This window comes from Chiloscyllium plagiosum, unplaced genomic scaffold, assembly GCF_037043375.1.
Source record: "Chiloscyllium plagiosum isolate Xiang-an unplaced genomic scaffold, Cpla_swu_hap1 HiC_scaffold_13, whole genome shotgun sequence".
Lineage (NCBI taxonomy): Eukaryota > Metazoa > Chordata > Chondrichthyes > Orectolobiformes > Hemiscylliidae > Chiloscyllium > Chiloscyllium plagiosum.
In genome coordinates this window covers 78,259,132-78,284,949 of record NW_028270151.1, presented here as the reverse complement: position 1 = coordinate 78,284,949, position 25,818 = coordinate 78,259,132, and the positions used below count along the sequence as shown (strand labels likewise).

The following is a 25,818-nucleotide window of genomic DNA, read 5'->3' as shown; positions in this document are numbered from 1 at the left end:
CCACTGAAGGAACAGTCACTAAAATAAATTGGGGAAGCCCAAGATGCCAGAATTGGAGGAATGCAGAGTTCCCTGAGCATTGCAGAGCTAGAGGGCAAAAAGGGAAGAACTTGCCATCAGTTGTTCTTCACAACCAGTTCCTTACCTTTGGTACCTGGGAAAGAATGAGAGAGAGAGAGAGAGAGAGAACTGTGGGTGTCTTGAGAGTGAGATCTCAACAGAAATCAAATTGGAGAATGTGAATATTTACCAAATGGAATAAAGGACAAATTATGGTTTAAAAAGAGCACAGCCACTTCGCTATATGAATATCTGGGGTAGTATTTGGCCGACCTAGCCATTTTGTATTGTTGAGCTTACAAAAAGACAGACTTGCATTAATGTAGTGCCTGGTCAATGGTCAATGAAATATTATTGATGTGTAGCTCCTGTTGTAATGTGATAAAATGCAGAAGCCAATTTGCACACAGCCAGCCCCCGCAAACAGTGATGGCATAAAGACCAGATAATCTGCTTTTGTGATGCTGATTGAGGGATAAATATTGGCCAGGGCAGAAGAAATAACTTTATTGCTTTCCTTTGGAACAGCTTTATGGGATCTTTCATATTCTGCTTATAGCATACTCGAGAATTCAATTTAATTTTTCATTCAAGCCTCAGCACCTCAATACGCCAGCGCTCCATATGGACCACACTGTCTGTTAGCCTTGATCATTATGCTCAAATCCTGGAGTGGGACCTGAACTAATTTGTAACTTAGATGAAAGCGCTACCAACTGAACCATGTAATTTTCTCACATCCCAACTATTGCTGTTGACAAACAATGGTAGTCCGAGAGACGTGGGTAGTATTTCTGTGCTGGATGACACACAATTGGGAATACTGTAGCAAATTTTAATTATCTATTAGCACAGCCATTAAAAGAGCATTTTGGATGTTGTATAAAACTCGAAAACAGGACATCATCAGAAACGTAGTAGAATCTGAGGCCGTCGTATATCTTCAGTCAGTGGCCACAGTGCGTTTGATCGTGTTGGTTGAGGCTCACCTCCCAATCTGAAAAGCAGCTAGACACAATGCACAGATGCAAACGATAGATGTGCAAAGTGCTGAAGGTTATCTGTGTCTTGTCTCACGTTTTGTTCTTTTACCCATCAGTTATGGCAACGCTACAGCTTCCAGCCACCAACTTAGCCAACCTGGCCAATCTTCCCCCAGGGACCAAACTCTACCTAACAACCAATAGCAAGAACCCCTCTGGCAAAGGAAAGCTGTTGTTAATACCTCAGGGGGCCATCCTTCGTGCTGCTAACCCAGCAGGTAAGATCTTTCTGATCATTTCAGTTAAGTTTGGCTGTAGAGGCTCAGGCCACCATTTGACTCTCTAGGGAGATGTGTGAGGCCATAGATCAGATCTAGTCTCTGCTCTGACCAGGGGTCAAATAGAAAAAAGTAAAGATTATTAGAATTTGCAGTGGAGGGTTGCTGTCATTACTGACAATATTGACTGTGTCTCCTCTGTTTGTGTAGTTGATTTATGGTGTGTGTTACAGTGTGCCACTAATCAATAAATCAGATCTCTTCCATTTATTCTAGTCCAAATAGAATCCTTGACCTTGGTCATCTGTAAAATGTATTCCAGTTATCCATCAGATTAAATAGTGCAGGTCCAGTGCCTGTCTGTGCATAACCATGTTCACACCGAAATTGAGTCCCAAATAGTTTGAAACACAGAGATTATAGACTTGGGCTCTCTTACTCCCTCCTCACAACACACAGTCGCGCAGAATTAATACTGTCCTCTCCTCCAGTGCTCACATCCTTACTGCCACCACTCATTACATGCTGCTCCACTCCCTGCAAATTACCACACGGAGCCTTACTGCTAATGCGCGCACACAATAGCCCAAAAAAGAGATTGTGTACATACATTCCTAATTTCTTTGGCGTAAAACCTATAAATGAGTTGTTTTTCGTAAGTTATTCTAAAATAATTTTTATAATGTATTACGAAATAGATCTCCATGCTTTTTTATATATTCGCCAATATGAATAGTTAAATGCATGTTTTCAGTAAAAATGATGTAATCTTAATACAGACGTTCCAATAACTATCATAGTAAATAGGAAAAATGTGATTTTCAAATTGATTTCTGAAAACCTTGTAAAAAATGAATGTAGGATAATGCATTTTAGGTAAGCAATTTACAAATTATGCACCTCTTTATATTGGTGCCTCAATTCAAAGTATTTCAGGCGTCCGCCATCCTATTGTTTCCCTGTTGTGTGCATTGTAAAAGGTGCAGTGTGTCCTTCCCTCAGTTGCCAGCATGTTGAATGTTATGAGTGGTTACAAACTTGATCAGTGATAGATGAAATGTATGAACTGTGAAATGTTATGGTACCTACTTAGTTATTAGTGTATCATACAACACATGCTTCTCACTCCTGACTCACTCTTCTGGCCAACACAAAGGCTCTGATTCTCCCTCCCACCCCCACACTCCGACCCCACTGTAGCTGACACCATGTCCTAGTGGGTACTCCTGTTGGGAAAGGATTAGGCCATTCAGTCCATTGAGCCTGCTCTGCCATTTAGTACAGTTATGGCTGATGGAACACCTCAATATCTTCTACCCTCACTATCATGACCATTTCTCCCATTGGTAATCAGAAATCTATCAATGCCTACCTTAAACATACTGAACGTCTGAGCTTACACAGTTCTCTGAGGTTGCAAATTCCAGATTCACAACTCTATGAGTGAACATAAAGTTCTCCTCATCTCAGTCCTAAGTGGCAGCCTCCTTATTTTTTAATTGTGCCCCTGGTTCTAGACTGCCCAACTAGGAGTGTCCACCCTATCAATCCCTGAATATTTTGTACATTTGAATGAGATCGCCTCTCTGAAAATAGAGATGAATATCTTACTGCTCCAGCCTACGCAGCTCCCCTGCTCGATGGCCCCAAGAACAACCAGAATTTACTCCTCCAACTGATCCAAAGACATGATCCTCTCTCCCTTCCTTATTGTTCCTCCATCACAGGTTCTACCTCTGGAGGAGCAACAAGAGTGGGAGAGAGGGAATCTGCGATTGGTGGAGAAGGTATATGATTGGAGGAGCAGCTTCTCACAGATTCAGTCTCTCCCGTGTTTGGGGAAATGGAAACATCCCTGTGATTTAACTTTTCATGCGTATTTTAGGAGCTTCAGGCGTGAATTACCCCATCACCTTTGTGTAATTGAAACATTGCTGCCTTTCGCTCTTGCCAGCCATAGCCGCACTACTCGGGTTGACTGCACAGAAATATACAGCACACATTCACCTGCTGCCCCATCCCCCACCTCTCTGTGCATAGTCTTATTATTGCCCCAGCACCAACCACATTCACATCCAGTATCACTGGTGTCACTACACATGAGGACATGCATTGGCCAATTTCTGCTCTGTAGTCATCACTTTTTAATTCATGCCATGTTCTTGTGGACTGTGTTCTTTTAGCAGCGCAGCAAGTGCAGGGAGCATCAACAGGCACGACTGGCAGCATCCAGGGAACAGTAGTTAGTGGATTACCCCAGCAGCTGGGTTACACATCGTACATCCTTAAGCAAACGCCACAGGTCAGTCCCAGGATGCGTTCATACAGTAATGTCCAATTACCTGGCTTGCTGTTTCTCATTGGTCAAGACGGAAGTAAGTGAACAAATGACAAAAAAAGTTCCATTTTCATAAAACTACTGTTGGTGGGTGGATTGATTGATAATATCAGAATGGGAGTAAACCATTCAGAATGTAGACCATTAAATATTGATTCTTGGTCTTCTGCAAACCTTAAAATCCTTACCTGATATAAATCTGTTAATCCCATTTTTTATAACTACCTGAAACTGTTACTGTTTAGACAGTACTTCAAACACTGCTTGTGCAATGTTGCCAGTGAATTTCTGCTGTGGGCTGTGATTTAAAAGAGAGTTTTAAGTTTGGTTCCTTTGTTGGAATCTAGCCTAAATAGACTACTTTCTATTATACCTATACCTTTCTATCTTTCACTTTCTATTGCTCTCTATCCCGATTCACATCTTCCTATCTCTATTTCATTCTCTCTATCTATGGTTTTATCTATGTCATTCTGTTTCAATCTCTCTCTCTCTTTCTCTCTCTCTTTCTCATCCTCTCTCTCTCTCTCTCGTAGAAGTCCTTAGGTGAACTGAATTTGGAACAGGATCAGTCAAGTTACTGTGTAAAAATGCTCTCTGATTCAGCACTAAATTCAGCTTCATTCAGCAAGGTGATCATATACATCATCTTTAAATCAGCAATGTCACGCAGGTACCCTTGAGTGAAGATGCTCTGGGACTTACTCTACAATGAAAGCTCATCAAAAATTTGCATATTACAGTGCTGCTTTTCAACCTGTGTCCAATCATTCTGGTATATTTCTGCTTCATCAGCTCCACTGTAATGGTAGAATTGGAGAAATAGGCTTCAAGGCATTGCCAAATCTGGTGGACTGATGAAACTGGCACACTGTGAATGGTGTACAGAGAATGATACCAGGGTTTGAGATTAGATTATTAAGACAGGTGGCCTAAATTTCATTTATATTCCCTTGACTTCAGGAGGTTAAAGAATGGTCTAATTGCGGTGTTGGAAATGTTTGAAAGATGTAATAGAGGACCTATTTTCTTTTTGAGTAAAGTTAGAGTTAGACTATTTAATGGGAATTCTGGATGCATTTTTTCACTAAAAGAGTAGTGAAAATTTGAAATACTCGCCTACAAAAAAAATGAGTATTCAAGGATGATGGTAGTTTTCAAGTCAAAGGATATAAAGTCAGTACATGTAAATGGACTTGAGGTACAGATCAGTCAGTATCTAGTTGAATGGATTGAGGAGCTGGATTGTCTCTTCTGTTCCTATGTTTCCTTGTTATGTTCCCCATAGAGACCAAAGAAAGGAAAGATTCCTGATTTTGCCAGTGGAAGAAAGCCAAAAATATGTTCTATGTTCTATGTTCTGTATTTTTAAAAAATCACTTCTTAAAACTTCAACTGCAAAATGAACAAAATTAAGTACACTTGAAGCATTAATCACTAAATAAATTACACTTAAAATGCACATTTTCAGAAATAATTGATACACTCACAGTTACAAGAATTTCCAGAGATTATCCTCTTCAACCCCTTTAAACAATATTTCTGCCTTTGGCAAAGCTGAAATGGCAGCAGTGGTGAGTCCTTTCCAGTCCACAATTCCTATTCTCCCTGTTTTCAGGTCTCTGACCTTTCCAACTGTATCGCACATAGTAACACAGCCCCTACTTTATCCTCAGAGTCCTCACCCTGCTTTTCCAGCAGGATCTGTTGTGACCTGCAGGCTTTGAGACCAGCAATAATTCAATTTCCCAATTTGCCGTCTATTTATGTGTTGCTTCTTAACATTTACCTCCAAAGCAATCCCAAGTCACACTGGAGTTTCTCTGAACGAAGGTACTTGCTCGGAACCCAAATCACAACCTTTTCAGAATATACAAGTTTCACTTTGGATTTTATGAAAATTGCCAAAAGAAGACACAGACTTTTTCCTCCACAGAACAAGGTATCGCCATAACAATGCCTCACTCAAATGAACTTAACACAATGCATGATAATGTATTAAAACCTTAGCTGGGCAGTGTACTTCACTGCATAATAATTTTTCTAAGCAAATCCAACTTTGCTTTGCATGTGATTGACTGATAATATATACCTAAGGGAATGTACACTAAAGCAGCAGCTTTCCATAAAATCTTACAGCACAGAAGGAGGCAATTTGTCCCATCATCTCAGTGCCAGCTCTTTAAAAGAACTTGTATTTAAACCTGTTTCTTCATCACACCTCTGAAATGTTTCCTTTCCCAATGATATATTCAGTTCCCTCTGAAAGGTTTTGTAATTCTTATCTCCATTTCTGGCAGTGTTTAAAAACAAATAATCTTTTCTCTGATTGCTCAGCCAATTACAACAAATCTATATCTTCCAAGTACCAACTATCCTGCCAGAAGAAACAGTTTCCCTCACTACATTATTAAAACTAATCATTATTTTGAAAGAATGACATTCAACTACCGTTAAGTTTCTCTGCTGAACCACTGCAGGCTCTGCAGTTCCTAACTAATAAAGTTAGATCATATGGCATTCAGGGAGAGTTTGCCAATTCGATAGAAATTTGGCTTAATGGTTGGAGACAGAAAATGGTGGTGGAGAGTTCTTTTTCAGACTGGAGGCCTGTGACCAGCGGTGTTCCTCAGAGATTGATCCACTTTTGTTTGTCATACTATAAGAGGCATAGTTCATAAGTTTGCAATTGACACCAAGGTCGGTGGCATAGAGAAGAAGGTCATCTAAGATTACAAAGAGATCTTGATCAATTGGGTCAATGGGCAAATGGAGTTTAATTTGGATAAATGTGAGGTATTGCAATTTGGTAATACAAACAAGGACCACACTTATACAATTAATAGAAGGGGTCTAGGTAGTGTTGTAGAATAGAGAGACCTAGGAGTTCAGGTATATAATTCTTTGAAATTTGCATTGTAGGTAGACAGGGTGATTAAGAAGGCATTTAGTATGCTTGCCTTCATTGCTCAGACCTTTGAATATAGGAGTTGGGACGTCATCTTCAGGTTATAGAGGATGTTGATGAGACCTCTTCTAGAATACTATGTGCGTTTTGGTTGTCGTGTTATAGGAAGGATATTATTAAACCGGAGAGGGTTCAGAAAAGATCTGCCTGAATGTTGCCAGGAATGAAGGATTGAGATGTAAAAATAGACTGAAAAGGCAGGGATTTTGCTCACTGGAACATAGGAGGTTGAGGGGTTATAAATTCTTATTGAGGTTTGTAAATTCATGAGGGTCATAGATAAGCAGAATGGCAAGGGTTTTTTTTTCCGTAGAGTGGGGGAGTTCAAAACTCGGCAGTGTATTTTTAAGGTGGGAGGAGAAAGATTTTAAAAAGGCATGAGGGGCAACATTTTTACACAGTGTGATTTGGTGAGGAATGAACTGCCAGAGTAACTGGTGGATGCAGATACAGTTACAGCATTTAAAAGCCATGAATAGGAATGGTTCGGAGGGACAGGGGTCAAGCAGGGGATTGGTTGGACCAAAAAATCTGTTTCCGCGCGTATGACTCTGCGACTCTTTAAGTCCTGTTTCACTAACCATCTGTAAACTAGGTAGGTGCAGCTAGAAATGCTTTATTGCACTTCACAGATGGGATCTTTTGGAACCAATAACTTCATATATCAGGAGGTGCTGAATTCTTCACATTGAGATTGCCATTTTTCTTTCCAGGGCACTTTTCTGGTTGGCCAGCCAGTCACTCAGGCCTCTATGAAGCATGGACCTGCTAGCTCTGTGGCATCTGGCGTAGCAGTGCAGGGACCATCTTCTACAAGCACCCAACAGCAGGCAATCAGAGTCTCTGCTACACAAAAAGCAGTGTTTGCACAGGTAAATGCTGCTTTCTGTTCAACTGCTGGGGCAGAGCTTTCTTACTTCGGCATTAATTCTGTTAATTTTAGAACACGTGGGCATAACTATTTCGAGGCACAGCTTTTTGCCCTAAATCCAATGTGTTGAGTTACATAAAATGACAGACAAATAATCTACATAGATTTGAGATTAAACCATCCAACAAAACACCTCTTCAGAAGATTCCTAAGGAGATTGTTGCCAATGCATTATTGGAAGGTTGCATTAAAATTGACTTGGCAAAAAGAGTGAAGGTTGTGTTTACAGGAGAAATGGAATGTTTGAGGGTAATATAACAAACCTTAAGAAAAGCATAAGAACCTTAGAAAAGATACAACCCAGCATGAGGCCATTCAGCCCATTGTGTGTGAAGAATTACTTCCCTACCCCAGAATGAATCAATGCTACAAAACTCAAAATGAAACCATTAATTCTTTTTTCGATTAGCGTCACAATGAGGAATTGGATGAATACTTTGCATTGGAATGGGGTTGAGGATTAAGGCCCACTCAAATAATTGAGTGTGGAACCTGGTTCAGAAATGTCAAGAAAGAATACAAGTGCTATATTTTGTGGCTTTTTAAAAAAATAGGTTATTTTTGTTGTATCATTATTTTTCACTTTGATTTGGAGGTTCCGATGTATGTGCGGCCTAATTTCCTTTGGCCAAGGAAAGAGTGTTTACAATTGCTCAGATATCTAGGTTAATGTCTAATATGGCCAGAAAACAGATACAGTTTGTTTCAGCATTGATGTTATCCTACCATCTTGGTGGGATCTTTATGCCTTCAGTCAAAAGGTGATGGAGGTAACACAACAAAAGACTGACTTAAATCTTAAGTACCAAATATATTAAGTAAGCATTATGGATGTAAAAGACTAGTATCAGGAACACAGGTATGGCAGTCATTATAAAGCCAACCATAGTACTTGTGTAAGGAGAATAATCAATACTGCTGCACTATGGTATGAGACTAGTAATATTCCTTGGTTGTCTATCCTTTCAGTTTGGTAAAATCTACGGAAGCTATTTAGAATGACTCACAACATCATATTTATAATTGAATTGACTGGACACCAGTCTCGGACAAACCAGTGAGTCATTGCAAAAGTTGTCACAACATATGGATCATCTTAGATAAACTTTATTTCACTTGTGAAACAGTTGGTTTGTTTTTGATGACTACGGTATGATGAATCATTGCGTTATTTAGAAAAGTAGACAAAAACTAAGAGGTACACAGAAATCTCAATCACACCTCTGTACATTTTCTCCCATTCTCACCAGCAGCATCTATGCCTGATCATGCTTTGAGTACATGGTGCAGAATCGTAGAATAGTTTCAACACAAGAAGCCTGTACATTTTTCCTTTTCAGATACTGATACAATTTCTTTTTGAAAGCTTCATTTGAACTTGCTGCCAACATACTCTCAGGCAGTGCATTCCAGATTTTACCCAATTGCTGCGCACAAAACATTTTTTTCACATTGTTATTGTTTCATTTGACCATCCACTTAAATCTCTGCCCTCTGGTTCTTGATGGGACCAATGGGAATGGTTTTCTCCATCATCTGCTTGATCCAGACATTTCATAATTCTGAATACCAGTAAAAAATCTCCTCGAGCTTCTGTTTTCCAACGGCATTCAAACCTCATCGTGGCAGTTTGGCAATTTGAGTTTAGTGTCAAAAACATCTGGAAATTAAAAAGCTAATTGCATTGTCTTTTATTGTGCTTGTCCCTCACAGTATTAGGCAGCAGTAAAATCACAACTGATTCACTAAAGTTTAAGGAAGGAAAACTGCCATCTCTACGTGATCATTTTTATATGTGACTCCACGTAACATGTAATTGCCTTCTGAAATGATTTAACTAGCTATTCAGTGGCAACAAACCATGGCTCCAGAAGACAACATGTTCTGCTCGATCTTACGAGTTTGAGTTTGAGAAGTTCTGAAATGAAAAATTAGTTTGCTTTATTGAGGTCTTCTTATGTTTTATGTAATATGCATGACATTAGGCAGCAGTACCTCTAATTTCTGTTTGTTGTGCATGATTGACATGCACTGTGCAATCCTTTAAGATTGCTTGCAAAGCGTTGCTGGTGCATGCTCTGTTTATTCACGGAGTAGCCATGAGGCCTGTCATCAGCATAGCATCGCGAGAACATTGCTCAGAACGTTTCTCATATTTAGAATCAGTGGGTGGAATTGGTAAGCATGGAGGTGGGAAGGTCACATAATTAAGTGGGGTAGTGGCATGCTCAAACCCCACCACCTTCATCAGAATTAAGTTCTGGGTAAATCGATCCATGATTGACCTTCCTGCCCTGCTGCCAGTTGAGGCCCCAGCTGCAGAGGGTACTATTACTTTGCAATGTGAATGTAGCTAGGAGAAAGTGAGGACTGCAGATGCTGGAGATCAGAGCTTAAAAATGTATTGCTGGAAAAGCGCAGCAGGTCAGGCAGCATCAAAGGAGCAGGAGAATCGACATTTCGGGCATAAGCGATTCTCCTGTTCCTTTGATGCTGCCTGACCTGCTGCGCTTTTCCAGCAACACATTTTTAAAATGTGAATGTAGCCCCTTACCTGCAGATGACTTGTCACTTCAGAGCTCAAAGGGAAGGCATGGGGTCGCTTGGTCAAAGAGAATCAATGGCTGATGGGCAGGGCGGTGCTCACTAGGATTCACCCTCCTACCTTTGTATCCCACTCCACCTCTCTCTTGGCCTCTGCCTACAACCTCAAACCAAGACATCCCTACCAGCATCACTGCATGTCCTCGGTCATCAACAAGATTCTGCCTTGCATTTCCACATGAGTTCTCCAGGCATTGGGAACAATTTCAATTTCCTTAGCTTCTATTCACAGCCCATTGTTTGGTGCTGCTGATTTATTCCTCATCAGTGAATCTTTCCAATTGCCTCATGTGGAAGAATGCACACTGCTGCTGTTGTAAAACATTGATATCATCGCCTCAGGCTTGTAGCTAGCATTTGTCTGCTGACCTTTACCAACATAATACCCTTTGCCTGTTACTCTCACAGTCTTAAATGATTCAGTGCCTTCAGCAATTTATCAAAAAAAATGCAACAACTACCTGTATGTCCCTTAATGTTTGAAAGAAGCTTTAGTGTCGGGGCAGTCCAGAGAATCTAGTGACCGACAGAGCTCCCAGCTTGCAGTTAACAAAGTCAGGACTGCTGAGTTACATTCCTTTCAGGAAGGATGAGGAGGAGGGTATATGGGAGGACTTTTATGTTCAGAATACCCCTGCACTTTCGGAACAATCTAGATTTTCTGATTCACATTTACTCCCTAAGAATTTATAGGAAAACAGAAGCAGGGATAGTGAAAACAGAGGTTGCTGGAAAAGTTCAGCAGATTTGCCAGCATCTGTGAAGAGAAAACAGCTTTAATGTTTCTGAGGAAGGGTCACTGGGCCCGAAACGTTAACTTTGTTTTCTCTTCACAGATGCTGCCAGATCTGCTGAACTTTTTTCTAGCAATTTCTATTTTTGTTTCCGATTTACAGCATCCGCAGTTCTTTCAGTTTTTATTTAGGAATAACAGTTAGGTCTGGTCAGCCTATTGAACCTGCTCTACCTTTGTATTTTCATGGCTGACTATCCACTTTAACACCCTTTCCTACAGCGTGGAAACAGGCCATTTGGCCAATTGAGTCCATGCTGACTTTCCAAAGAGCTCAGACCCTACCCTATCCCTGTAACCCTACAATCCCCACGGCTAACTCACTTAATGTGCATGTCTTTGGACTGTGGGAAGAAACCAGAGCACCCAGCGGAAATCCTTGCAGACACGGTGAGAACGTGCAAACTCTACACAGATAGTCACCCGAGACTGGAATCAAAACCTTGGTCTCTCATGCAGTGCTAACCACTAAACCAATGTGCCACCCTTGGTCCACACTGTCCCCAGATCCCTTTACAGCAATGTTATTTAGAAACCTGTCAATCATCATTATTATATACTCAATGATTGAGCTTCCATAGCCTTTTGGAGTAGGGAATTCCAAACAATCACAATCCACGATGTAAATATTCTTGCACATCTCAGTCCGAAATGGAGTTCCCCTTAGAAATTATATTCCCTAGTTTTACATTCTCAAGCCGTGCAAACATCTCCCTTTAAGTATTTTGTAGGTTTCAATGAGATCAACTCTCATTCAAAACTCTAGAGGATACAGCCACAGTTTGTCCAATATCTAAGATAGTATATCTATGCCAGAAGCAAGTTTGGTAAAGCTTTGCTGCACTGCATCTATGGTAATAATATCTTTCCTAAGGTAAGGGCACCAAAATTCAAACACTACTCCAGCGACTGTCGAACCAAAGTTCTATATAATTGAAGCAAGACTTCATTACTACTACGTTGAAATGCTCTTGCAATAAACACCATCATGCCTTCCTGATTGTTTGTAGCAACTGCATGTTAGCCTTCAGTGACTTATGGATGAAGACATGTAGGTTAATTTGTGCATCTACCTTTTAAGCAATTCCTCCTAACAAATTGAATCACCTCAAATTTTATTGCACTATTTTCCCTCTGCTTTGTTCTGGTAAATAAATCTATTATCTAAATCTTCTTGAAACTGTTTTGTGTCTTCCTTGCAACACACATTCCCATCTGCAAACTTACACATATTACATTTCGTTCTCACTTTCAAATCATTAATATATTTATTGTGAATGACTCTGGCCGCAAGTGCAGTTTTTTGTGGTAACTTGTGGTCACAGCATGCCAATTTAAGAACGATCCATTAATTTCTACTGTTTTTTCTGTCTATTAGCCAAGTCTTAATCCATAACAATGCATTGCTTCTTCTCATGTACTTTAATTTTGCTAACCAACCTACTGCACTGGACTTTATCAAAATCCTTCTGAAAATCCAAGAATATACTGGCTCCCTTTTGTCAATTCTGTTTATAACTAAGAACTACAACAGGTTTGTCCAATGCTGGTTCCCATTTACAAGTCAAAGCTGACTGTGCCCAATCCGATCATTATTATCTATATGTTAATTTATCATATCCTTTATAATATATTCCAGCATTTCCACTCCTACTGATGTAAGGCTGCAAGGTCTGTAACTCTCTGTTTTCTCTACCTGCTACCGTTAATTGTGGGTGACATTTGATACCTTCAGTCTGCTGGATCCATTCCAGAATCTATAGAATGTCCATATCTATAGAAGGGCAAATATCCTTTACTATTTGTTCATACATCTACAGACACACAGACTCTACTTTCATTGATGCATCCAGCCTCACCACTTCCTTTGATCATACAATCCATTTCTTGCTGTCTCCCTCTTCACTTTTCTGTCCTCCCTTAAAGAACGTGTGAGAACCTATCTCTTTGTTCTAGTTTTCGGTCCCCTCTCCTAACTTTAGTCCACTACTTGTCCATCTATTCTGCTTGTTATTTCTTTGTATAACTGCTTAAAGTATTTAGTATGTTCACTGCTCTATTTAAACCTATCTGGCTGTAGTTCTTATTCGCGAAGAGCATGAGTTGCACAGCCTGCCTCCTATGGTGAAGCCAACCAAAAGTAGCATTCCTGTTGCTTCCATTAGGGTCCATAGTCTGTGGATGTTTGCTGCTGGTACAGATATGGGACAGCCTCACAGGGAAAAATGACCCACCTCATGCAGTTTGGGAAGTTGACACTTTGACAAGATGGTGGTAAGCCCTCTGCCACTGTCTATTGCATTGTGTTTATCACTAAAGCGGGAGTAAATGTACTTGTTTTATGAACAGGTTGTCCCCAGTGCCCAGGCGTCCTCTCTGCATTCAGCTGCCGTTTCCTCACTCGTCCATTCTCCCTCACCTGACGGAGCAGCAAGGCCACTGTCTGTAGCGTCTCCTCTCTCTCAGCCTGGCACCACCACCCTGCGGGTAGCTGGAGGGGTCATTACGACGGCCAGCCTCTCAACACCAGTATCTGGAACAGCACCAGCAACCGTAGGAACTGTGGCTCTGCAGGTAACAGGGTAGAGTAGAAGGGGAGATCCATAATCAGCGGTAATAAAGAATGACAGCACACCGTATGCTGAGCGTTCTGACACCTTTTTACCCTGGGATTGTTTTATTTGGTTTCAGAGAGGGTAATTTGTAGGTGACTCCTGGTTTTGAATTCTGGTAAACACTCTGCGCGCACTCCAACACTGATGTCACTTCTTCCTTTTGTTCACAGTCAGAAGTGAAGGGCTCCAGCCCTCCTGTGATTCCCGCTGTGTCCACAGCAAAGGCCTCAGGCCAGCAGCCCTCCATGCAAGTATCCCATGCAGAGCCCAGCACCACCCTGTCGCCTTCTGTTGTTTCTGTTGGCTCACACACAACCCACGTGGTGGTTTCGCAGCCCAGTGCTGGGGGACCCAGCAAGACCAGCAGTTCAGCTAGCTCTAGTGTGGCCTCCTTTGCATCCAGTTCCATTGCTGGAACGAGCACAACAAGCGGAAAAGCCACACCAACAGTATCAGGTAAGATGGGAGTTTCTGGTATTTAGGAACCAGTTAAATCTCTATTCCATTTTGAGCAGGAGGGTAGAACCACTCATCATAGACACTTGCAGTGACTCTTTCCACAGTACTTGTAGTGAGGGAAGGTACTGAATACTACACTTGTTTTTGTCTTGCTATTTCTTCAAGATCTTTCTTTTGTTCAGCCTTGCTAGAATTTAGTTGTCAGACTGTGAATTGTGGGGTACTGCAAAGATCACAAAAACTGTTTTCTAATGAACTCGTTCAGAGATGTTATTACATACCTCTGGAATTGGTGGTACTTGTACCTGGGCTTCCTGGCTCAAAGGTAGGGATACTATCACTGTACCACAAGAGCCATTATGGGCCCAAGCTGTTCACAATCTATATAAAGAATTTTAAGGTAGTGACCAAATTCTATGTTTTCAACTTAACTGATGCTATGAAGCTAAGGGGAATGTGCGGTTTGAGAAACATGTAAATCAGCTTCAGGAGAATTTGGACAGACGCCATGAAAGGGTAAGAACATGGCAGATAGAATACAATGTCAGAAAATGTGAGGTTATCCATTTTGGTAGGAGGACAGATGTGCAGAATATTTCTTAAATGTTACGAAGCTGTAAAGTATAGATGTACAAAGGGGCTTAGTTGTCCATTTTGATAAGCCACTGAAAGCAAACATACAGGTGCAGCAAGCTGCTAGGAAGGCTAATGGAATGTTAGCCTTTATAGCAAGAAGGTTTGAGTATGGGAGTAGCGAGGTCTTAATTCAATTGTACAGCAAGTTGTGTAATTCACACCTGAATACAGTGCACAGATTTGGTTTCTATATCTCAGAAAAGGAGAGTGCAATAAATGACTCATTGCTCTATTTCCAAAGATGGCAGGAATGTTCTATGAAGAGAAATAGGACAAAGAAGTGATTTCATAGTCATAGAGTTTTTTACTGGAGAGCTAGACGGGCTCTGAAAAGTTTTACCCAGAGGCTTAAGTGATAGGAACTAAGTGGTAGAAGCAGAAACACACAAGACATTTAAGAACCATTTAGATGAGTACTTGAAATGGCAAAGCAGTCTGGGCCAAGTGCTGGAAACTGAGATTAGAATAAGAAAAGGTCATTCAACCCATCGGTCAATGCCTGTCATCAAATATTCATCTATTCTAATCCATCTGTCCATCTTTAGAAGGATGGGGAGGAGGTGTTCTGAATGAAACTTACAGAATACTGAAAGGCCTGGACAGCATGGACATTGGGAGTTGTTTCCGTTGGTAGGAGAGATGAGGACCCAAGAGCACAGCCTTAGAATGACGGAAAAAGCCTTTAGAATGAAGATAGGAAGAAACCTCCTTAACCAGAGAGTAGTGTATCTGTGGAATTCATTGCCGCAGAAGGTTGTGGAGGCCAGGTTACTGAGTATATTTAAAACAGAGATAAGTTCTTGATTGCCAAGGGAATCAAAGGTTACAGGGAGAAAGTGAGAAAATGGGATTGAGAACCCTATCAGCCACGATTGAATGCTGAAGTAAACTGCACATGTACATTGATAAGTCCACTTACTTCAGTCGTCTAACAATTCCATTGACTTATATTGAGCAGCACAAGCTGAATCTTTGTACAATGATTATATTTTGCAGTGGACTGGTTTCTGTGATCCAGTCTCTCAGATTGAGCTGTTACAAGAAGTACAGTTTGTCACATATCTAGTTTTATACATATTTCTGATTTCTCAGCTGGTAGATTCTGGCTAATCGTATGTGGTAATATCACAGGGCCACATTTCACAGACATTTAGATTTGTGAAAATGATATGAAGTGAGAACAAGTAGTTTTAAACTAACTGCGCACAAAAATGTTAAGATGTCCTATTTAATCTCTTTGAACTAGAGCTGGTCTCTATAGCACTAGACACAAATATGAATCATCTTTCCTAGACTTGCATGTATATTCAATTAAGCAACACACTAGGGCAATTAGTTGGAAATAGATGACATTAGTGGACAGGAAAGGGGTCTTGTGGTGCACTCGGTAATGTCATGTCTGTAAGCCAGAACGTTGAGTGCTTCTCCAGGACCTGGTAGCCACAGAAGGTGTGTTCATGATGTGGCCAAGTGGCAGGCAGTAAGAAGGCGAGGGTCTCCAAGTCAGCCATGCTTGATGCACAACTGCAACCCTCAAGCCTTTGCCTCTGGCAACAGCCCTAGTGAGCTATTCCAGGAGAAACTAGTCATGGAAACAGACAAAATATATGCTTTGTCTGGCCTCAGAAATAAGTGGGAAGGCACTTAGAGCTGGTTAATACTTTAGGGGTTAAACATGATGCATAACTTGCTGCAAAATGTAATCCAATGTATCTGGTTTGTCTATTTCCTGTCTATTGAGTAAAATAAAGTCTGATTATCATTCTGCCATTTCCTTTGAAAGTGAAAGCTGAGCCTGTTGCTGCAGGTGCTTGCTTCAGCCCCATGATACCCACAGCAAGCACTGTGAAAGTGGAGCAAGGAGGATTGGATGGGCCATTTGAAATTATTGAGTAAGTCCTGCTTTTTATTTGCAAATCCCTTTGTCATGAATGCCTCTCTGTATTGTATTCAGAGCTTAGTTACAGAACACAACTCAACCTACAGTGTCCCAACAAACATTTTCGGGACAGGTACAGCAGAGGCAGACACAGAGTGAAGCTCCATTTATGCTGTTTCAACAACCTCTCCCTGGTAAGGCACATTCTGGTCAATGCCTAGCTACATCCTGGAAATCGGGATGGAGACTTCACCTGTATTCATTGATCACGCTTGGGGAAGAAAATATGTCTATGAAAACCTGGTGATGCATGACTGTGAAATCTATGTGGCTGCGGGATGACCTAGATTGGGACTTGATTATTGAAAGGATGTGACATTTAGGAAGGACAGGAAGCTAGGAAAGGTTGGAGGAATGGCTCTATTAATTAAAGATGATGTTAGCACAATAGAGAGAGATGACCTTAATTCAGGAAACCAGGACATCAAAGCATTCTGGGTGAAGATGACATTTAATAATAAAAAGTTCACTTGTGGGAATTGTGTACTGGCCCCCTAGCAGTAACCAGATGATAGGGTAAGGTATTGAGGAAGAAATAATGGGAGCCTGTTAAAAAGGGCCAGTGATTATCATGGGGGATTTTAACCTACGTGTACACTGAAATAATCAGATGTGAAAAAGAGGTCTAGAGGAGGAATTCATTAAGTATTTTTAGTCCAGTTTGTTAGACTTGTATGTAATGGCACCAACCAGAGAGCAGGCTATACTAGACAAATAAAAACCAAAGAACTGTGAATGCTGGAAATCAGAAACAAAATTATAAATTGCTGTAAAAACCCAGCAGATCTGACAGCATTTGTGGAGAGGAAACAGTTAACATTTCAGGTCCATTCTGAAAAAGGGTCACTGGAGCTGAAATGTTAACTCTGCCTTCTCTCCACAGATGCTGCCAAACCTGTTGTGTTTCTCCATTTTGTGCCAGGCTGAACTAGATCTGGGTTTGAACAATGAGGTGGAAATAATTCCTGACCTTATAGTGAAAGTACCCTGGGTGGACTACTGTTTTGTATTTAAACAAGGGCAATATAAGGACATGAAAGTAGAGCTGGCAAAAGTGAACTGGGCATTTAGGTTAAAGGATAGGTCAATATCTCAATCCCTGAAGAGAAAAGGCAGGTAATTATTTTAATTACAGTAGGTGCTAGATGTCACTGCTTTACAGATGCATGCTGAGCACTCACCAGCACCTTATTCCTTACTGCCTTTAGTCTTGAATACATTGAGAATGTACAGCAGCTACTGACTGCCATCCTGAAGAAGGTGCCTCTGATTGCTCCCAAAAAGCGTGAGTAATCTTTGATTTTTATTTTACTGAGTTACTAGTTTTAGCTTTGAACTCAAAAGTTGCAGACAGACCATCTAATAACTACAAATCAATGCATTCATGTTGACTGGATTTTGAATTGGTTTGAAGCAGATATTCCAGCAGTTACTTTTTAGAGAGATGTTGACTGAATCATAAATATTGGGCAGGAAACCAAGAAGAAGATCCCCTGCTTTTATTTTTAGAAATAGTGCCATGATGTCCTCTGGATTTTATGGAAAGGTGGTAGGGATAAACCAGGAAAACTGCAGGCTAGTGAGTCTAATATCTGTGGTAGGGGAACTTAGAAAACATTTCTGAGGGACAGAGTCAAGCATTAATCAAAGGGGTGGTGTCACCTGCCCCGACAGCCCCAGACATACCTGTGCCCACTGTCACCACTGCAGACATCAGATCCATCTTCCTGGGAGTCGGCCCATGAATGTGATGGGCCTAGATGGAGTCTCCGGATGTGTACTTAGATCCTGTGTGGACTAGCTGGCGGGAGGTATTCACCGACATCCTCAACCTCTCCCTCCTTCAAGCTGAAATTCCCACCTTCTTCAAGAGGACCACTGTAATCCCAGTACCTAAGAAAGCACTTGCAACATGCTTTAATGACTGCCACCCAGAGGTTCTGACCTCCATAATCATGAAGTGCTTCAAGAAGCTGGTCATGACCCACACCAACTCTATTCTCCCATCCTGCCTGAAATCTCTATAACTTGCCTACTGATGTAACAGGTCCACAGTGGATACCATTCCTTGGCTCTGCACACATCCCTGGAACACCTGGACAACAAGGACACCTATGTCAGACTCCTGCTCATCGACTGCAGCTCTGCCTTCAATAACATTATCCCGTCCAGGCTGATCTCAAAACTCTTGAGACCTAGGTCTCGGCTCTGCCCTCTACTGGATCCTCAGCTTTCTGACACACAGAGCGCAATCAGTGAAGATAGATAACTGTACTTCTTCCACGATAGCACCCAAACTGGAGACCCCAAAGATGTGTTCTCAGCCCCTAAATGTATTCCCTGTACACCCATGACTATGTTGCCATATTCCGAATGAAATGCCACCTACAAGTTTGCTGACGATGCCACAATGGTGGGACGGATATCAAACAACGAGTTGAAATACAGAAAGGAGATAGAGGGCTTGATGACATGCTGCAATGATAACAACCTCTCTCTGCATGTCAGCAAAACCAAAGAACTGATCGTTGACTTCAGAAAGAAAGGAGGAGAACATGACCCTGTCTCCGCTTAAAAATGTATTGCTGGAAAAGCGCAGCAGGTCAGGCAGCATCAATGGAGCAGGAGAATCGACGTTTCGGGCATAATCCCTTCTTCATGACCCTGTCTACATCAATGGATGTTGAGAGAGTGGAGGGTGTCAAGTTCCTCGGAGTGATGGTTACTGGCAAACTGTCCTGGACTTCCCATGTAGACGTGGTGTCAAGAAGGAACAACAATGCCTCTTCTTCCTCAGGTAGCTCAGGAAATTTGGCATGTCCATTAGGACCCAAACCAACTTTTACAGATGCATCAGTGAAAGCATACTGTTCAAGTGCATAACGGCCTGCTATAGCAACTGCTCTGCCCAGGACTATACAAAACCACAGAACTTGTGTGCACAGCCCAGATCATCATGGAAGCCAACCTTCCATCCATGGATTTCATTTACACAGTTGTTGAAAGACTGCCAACATCATCAAAGACCCATCACACCCTGGTAATGCTCTCCTACAACCTCTTCCATCAGGCAAAAGATACAGAAGCTTGAACACACACTAGAAGTTCAAGAACCGCTTCTTCCCTGTTGTTATTAGGCTGGATTCCCTAACTTAAAAAAATGTTAGTTTTGCTAATGTTGATCTTGCCTAGTGCACACCCTGTGCGATGTAACTTATATGCCTCTTGTCTAGTATTTTTTCACCCTGTGATCTGTATGTCCTTGTTTACTATGATCTCCCTGTACTGCTTGTAAACAAAGCTTTTCACTGTACTTAGGTACGCGTGACAATAAATCAGTCAAATCAAATCAAAGATTGTGTCTAATAAAATTGAATTTTTTGAAGAGGTGACTAGGTATGTAGATGAGGGTATATTAGTTCATATAGTCAATATGGATTTTACTAAAGCTTGTCATTGAGTCATAGACATGTACAGCATGGAAACAGACCCTTCAGTCCAACCAACCATGCTGACCAGATATCCCAACCCAATCTAGTCCCACCTGCCAGCACCCGGCCCATATCCCTCCAAACCCTTCCTATGCATATACCCATTCAAATGCCTCTTAAGTGTTGCAATTGTACCAGCCTCCACCACATCCTCTGGCAGCTCATTCCTTACAAGTACCTCCCTCTGCGTGAAAAAGTTGCCCCTTAGGTCTCTTTTATATCTTTCCCCTCTCACCCTAAACCTATGCCCTCTAGTTCTGGACTCCCCGACCCCAGGGAAAAGACTTTGTCTATTTATCCTATCCATACCCCTCATAATTTTGTAAACCTCTATAAGGTCACCCCTCAGCCTCCGACGCTTCAGGGAAAACAGCCCCAGTCTGTTCAGCCTCTCCCTGTAACTCAGTCCTCCAACCCTGGCAACATTCTTGTAAATCTTTTCTGAACCCTTTCAAGTTTCACAACATCTTTCCGATAGGAAGGAGACCAGAATTGCACGCAATATTCCAACAGTGGCCTAACCAATGTCCTGTACAGCCGCAACATGACCTCTCAACTCCTGTACTCAATACTCTGACCAATAAAGGAAAGCATACCAAACGCCGCCTTCACTATCCTATCTACCTGCGACTCCACTTTCAAGGAGCTATGAACCTGCACTCCAAGGTCTCTTTGTTCAGCAACACTCCCTAGGACCTTACCATTAATGTATAAGTCCTGCTAAGATTTGCTTTCCCAAAATGCAGCACCTCGCATTTATCTGAATTAAACTCCATCTGTCACTTCTCAGCCCATTGGCCCATCTGGTCCAGATCCTGTTGTAATCTGAGGTAGCCCTCTTCGCTGTCCACTACACCTCCAATTTTGGTGTCATATGCAAACTTACTAACTGTACCTCTTATGCTCGCATCCAAATCATTTATGTATATGACAAAAAGTAGCGGGCCCAGCATCGATCCTTGTGGCACTCCACTGGTCACAGATCTCCAGTCTGAAAAACAATCCTCCACTGCCACCCTCTGTCTTCTACCTTTGAGCCAGTTCTGTATCCAAATGGCTAGTTATCCCTGTATTCCATGAGATCTAACCTTGCTAATCAGTCTCCCATGGGGAACCTTGTCGAACGCCTTACTGAAGTCCATATAGATCACATCTACTGCTCTGCACTCATCAGTCTTCTTTGTTACTTCAAAAAGCTCAATCAAGTTTGTGAGACATGATTTCCCATGCACAAAGCCATGTTGACTATCCCGAATCAGTCCTTGCCTTTCCAAATAAATGTACATCCTGTACCTCAGGATTCTCTCCAACAACTTGCCCACTACCGAGGTCAGGCTCACTGGTCTATAGTTCCCTGTCTTGGCTTTTCCACCCTTCTTAAACAGTGGCACTACGTTTGCCAACCTCCAGTCTTCTGGCACCTCACCTGTGACTATCAATGATACAAATATCTCAGCAAGAGGCCCAGCAATCACTTCTCTAGCTTCCCACAGACTTCTTGGGTACACTGATCAGGTCCTGGGGATTTATCCACTTTTAACCGTTTCAAGACATCCAGCACTTCCTCCTCTGTAATTGGACATTTTGCAAGATGTCACCATCTATTTCCCTACAGTCTATATCTTCCATATCCTTTTCTACAGTAAATACTGATGCAAAATATTCATTTAGTATCTCCCCCATTTTCTGTGGCTCCACACAAAGGGCGCCTTGCTGATCTTTGAGGGGCCCTGTTCTCTCCCTCGTTACCCTTTTGTCCTTAATATATTTGTAAAAACCCTTTAAATTCTCCTTAATTCTATTTGCCAAAGATATCTCATGTCCCCGGTTTGTCCTCCAATTTCCCTCTTAAGTATACTCCTACTTTCTTTATACTCTTCTAAGAATTCACTCGATCTATCCTGTCTATACCTGACATAAGCTTCCTTCTTTTTCTTAACCAAACCCTCAATTTCTTCAGTCATCCAGTATTCCCTATATCTACCAGCCTTCCCTTTCACCCCGACAGGAATATACTTTCTCTGGATTCTTGTTATCTCATTTCTAAAGGCTTCCCATTTTCCAGGTGTCCCTTTACCTGCGAACATCTGCCTCCAATCAGCTAACACCATTGCCTAATACCATCAAAATTGGCCTTTCTCCAATTTAGAACTTCAACTTTTAGATCTGGTCTATCTTTTTCCATCGCTGGCCCCAAAGTGCTCCCCCACTGACACCTCAGTCACCTGCCCTGCCTTATTTCCCAAGAGTAGGTCAAGTTTTGCACCTTCTCTAGTAGGTACATCCACATACTGAATCAGAAAATTGTCTTGTACACACTTAAGAAATTCCTCACCATCTAAACCTTTAACACTATGGCAGTCCCAGGTGATATTTAGAAAGTTAAAATCCCCTACCATAACTACCCTCTTATTCTTTCAGATAGCTGAGATCTCCTTATGAGATCACCTTGTGACCAGGTCTTGCATGACAGACTGGTTAAGAAGCTAAAAGCCCATGCGATCCAGGGCAGTTTGTCAAATTCGATCCAAAATTGACATAAGAAGCAGAGGATGATGGTCGAGTGGTGTTTTTGTGACTGGGAGTCTTTGCCTAGTAAAATACCACAGGATTTGGTGCTGATTCTCTTGCTGTTTGTTGTATATATTAATGATCTAGATGTGAATTTAGGAGGTATGATCAGTAGGTTCACAGATGTCATGAGAATTGGTGGTGTAGTAAATAGCAAAGAGAGGAGTCTTAGTATAGAAGGTAATATAGATAAATTGGTCAGATGGGCTGACTAGTGACAAATGGAGGTGATGCATTTTGGGAGAATTAAGGCAAAGGAACCCAAATTGAATCATAGGAAGTACAGAGGATCAGAGGGACCTTGGTGTTCAAGTCCATAGATCCTTAAAGGCAACAGGATAAGTAGGTAAGATGGTCAAGAACACATATAGGATTTGTTAGTGAAGATCTAAACCCCTCCAAAGGGGCCTCTTGGTTCGAGATCGGTCAAAAGAATCAATAGAATGCGATCCATACAATGTAAGGGTCATTAGTTTATGAAAGTATGGCACCTTGACGCAATTCTGTCCAGCAACACAGAGGTTAAAGCTTCTGTGTTCCGTGGTGAAGTTGCACAATTGCTTTTGAAAATTACACATGATTTATATGTTTTTTAAGAGACAGTACAGCCTTAATTACAGGAAAAGACCAATCACATATAATAAGGTGACATGATTTACATTAGGTTAATCCAATGATATTTCCTGGGAAAGAAGTTTTAATTACGTAAATCATCATGTCATGGTAGCAGTTCAAGGTTAGTTCAAATGGTCAATTAATGTGTCAGTATTCATTTTATGAAAACTCCATTGTTCTCTTATCATTGGGTTTTAGCTTAATTCTGCAAAACAGCAGTACAAGTTCACAGAATTCAATCATTATTCTCAGCCATTTTATTGTGTTATTTTAAATTAAAAAGCCATTTTGTGGTTAGTAAAAATCTACATATACTTGTTCCTTCTGACAACAACCTATATTCAAATTTTAGACCCTCGTTAGTTAAGAAATTGAGTACAGTACACGAGCAAAGAGGTTATGATGAAAATGGACATAATATTAGTTGGGCCACAGCTGGAGTTCTGCATGCAGTTCTGGTTGCCACTCTATAGGAAGGATATAGGTAGGATAAGATTTGCCAGCATGTTCCCTTGGCTGGAGTATTTCAGCTATGGAGAGAAACTAGATAATCCGCAGTTGTTTTCATTAGACCAGAGACGCTGAGCAGGGATTTGATTCATGTGTATGAAGTTCTAAGACAGTAGATGGGGAGAAACTGTCCCCTTCAGTAGAAGAGTCAATAACCAAGGGGACACAGTTTTAAGGTAAGGAGCAGGAGGTTTAGGGGTTGAGGAAAACCTTTTCAGCCAGAGGGTTGTGGGTATCTGGACCATGAAAGGGTGATAGAGGTGGGAACCCTCAAGGCATTTAAAATGTGTTTAGATGAGCGCTTAGAACGCTATAGCATACAACAGCCCTGTAGTTAATTAAGAAATATCAGGACAATCACTCTTTGTGTAGACCAATATTCAATCAATCTCATCAACAGCATTTTAATTGGCCATTTTTCCAATAGTTAATTATGGCATAAATTGGCTCCTATACTTACAAGCATTCTAATCCCTGAATGTGAGGTTCCTTGGATGTCCTAAGAGGGCGATAAGGTCCTACAGACGATAGATGTCCCCCTACTGCCTCAGTAGCTTGAAATATGATCGAAATTAGACGTTCACGATTATGATGCCTATTTAACCTGACTCATTTTATGACTTATGTTAAACTGACCCAGTGAATGAATTCAGCACAGTGCTCAATTTGTTAATGCTTACCCAACTGTTTTGGTGGGCTGAGTGCTGAATCCTGCTATCACATACAATCTCACTTTCCTTTAGCTATTTCTCATATATTGGTAGTTTATCTGTCACACTCAGTGATCTTCATTATACTGTTAGGTATATTGTTCACTCATCACAGAACTTTCTCTAATAGATGAGGACTCCAACCCATTTTGTGCTACGTCTCTGGAGCAGTATTACAGCTGGAATATCGGGAAGCGGAGAGCTGCAGAGGTAAGACCCACTCTCAGGGCTCTTGAGCCGAAGTTCTTGTCCTTACTTTAATCATGCAGTGCTTTGAAGAGCATGGATGAAAAGTGGAGCAAAATCAGCCAGTTGTTTGGGGTGGTGGACAGTGGCCTCACAGTCATATCATTGGGTTAATAATCCAGGGGCTCAGACAAATGTGCAAGGGACATGGTTCCAACTTGTACCACAATGGCTGGTGGAATTTAAATGCAACTAATGAAATTTGGAATTGACACCTAGTCTCAGTAATAGCGACCATTAAACTATCACTGATTGATTGTCATAAAACCTATCTGGTTTAGTGATGCCTTTTAAAGAAGGAAATCTGCCATCCTTGCCTGGCCTACAAGTGACTCCAGACCCACTGAACTGTCCTCTGAAATACCCAAGCAAAGCAGGTCAAGGGCATTGAGAGACAGGCAACAAATGTCAGCCTTGCCAGTGATACCCATATCCTGTGAATGAATAAAGGGGACAAAAAGGTTTCCCACACCCTTATGCCGTCTGCTGGTCACTGCTGAAAAATTAAAAAGATTTTTGTTAAAGGCTGTGCTGTGTTGCATCCCTTAGTCAAAAGTCCCTCACCTCCATCGTACTTTTGAGGCATTCCCTTCCTGTATAACAGGGTTTCAGCAAAAGTAGGGTAAGGTTGAGGGGGTTGGTCTGTTTTGTGGCCTCTTCCATAGGTGTTCTGAAACCATCTTCTCGCTGTTTGAGGAAAGCAACTAGACTTTGCTTGATGCCTTATTGAGTGTCAAGGCTAAGACTGACATCTCAACATGTTGTGATCTACAGGCAGGACTTAGTGTATTGGTGATCAGGATATAGGGTTCTCCAGGTCAGGATATACCTTAGAGATGTACAGCACAGAAACAAACCTTTCGGCCCAACTCGTCCATGCCGACCAGATATTCCAATCTACTCTAGTCCCATTTGCCAGCACTCAGCCCATATCCCTCTTAAACCCTTCCTATTCGTATACCCATCCAGATGCCTTTTAAATGTTGCAATTGTACCAGCCTCCACCACTTCCTCTGGCAGCTCATTCCATACATGTACCACCCTCTGTGTGAAAAAGTTGGCTCTTAGGTC

At 41.5% G+C, this 25,818-nt stretch overlaps 1 protein-coding gene across 11 annotated transcripts in view; it reads left to right on the top strand.

Annotated features, from left to right (window-relative positions):
* Positions 1-25,818, top strand: part of yeats2 (YEATS domain containing 2) — a 139,064-nt gene that overhangs the window by 106,581 nt on the left and 6,665 nt on the right. For 7 of the 11 annotated variants that reach the window (XM_087993785.1, XM_087993788.1, XM_087993787.1 and 4 more), the window contains 8 exons: positions 1,160-1,321; positions 3,505-3,623; positions 7,341-7,499; positions 13,305-13,529; positions 13,741-14,026; positions 16,449-16,557; positions 17,813-17,889; positions 24,632-24,711. In XM_087993785.1, coding sequence (XP_087849911.1) covers positions 1,160-1,321; positions 3,505-3,623; positions 7,341-7,499; positions 13,305-13,529; positions 13,741-14,026; positions 16,449-16,557; positions 17,813-17,889; positions 24,632-24,711 — 1,217 coding nt within the window. The remainder of the gene's footprint in view (positions 1-1,159; positions 1,322-3,504; positions 3,624-7,340; positions 7,500-13,304; positions 13,530-13,740; positions 14,027-16,448; positions 16,558-17,812; positions 17,890-24,631; positions 24,712-25,818) is intronic. The other 4 variants (XM_087993786.1, XM_087993791.1, XM_087993792.1 and 1 more) reach the window with 4 other exon arrangements.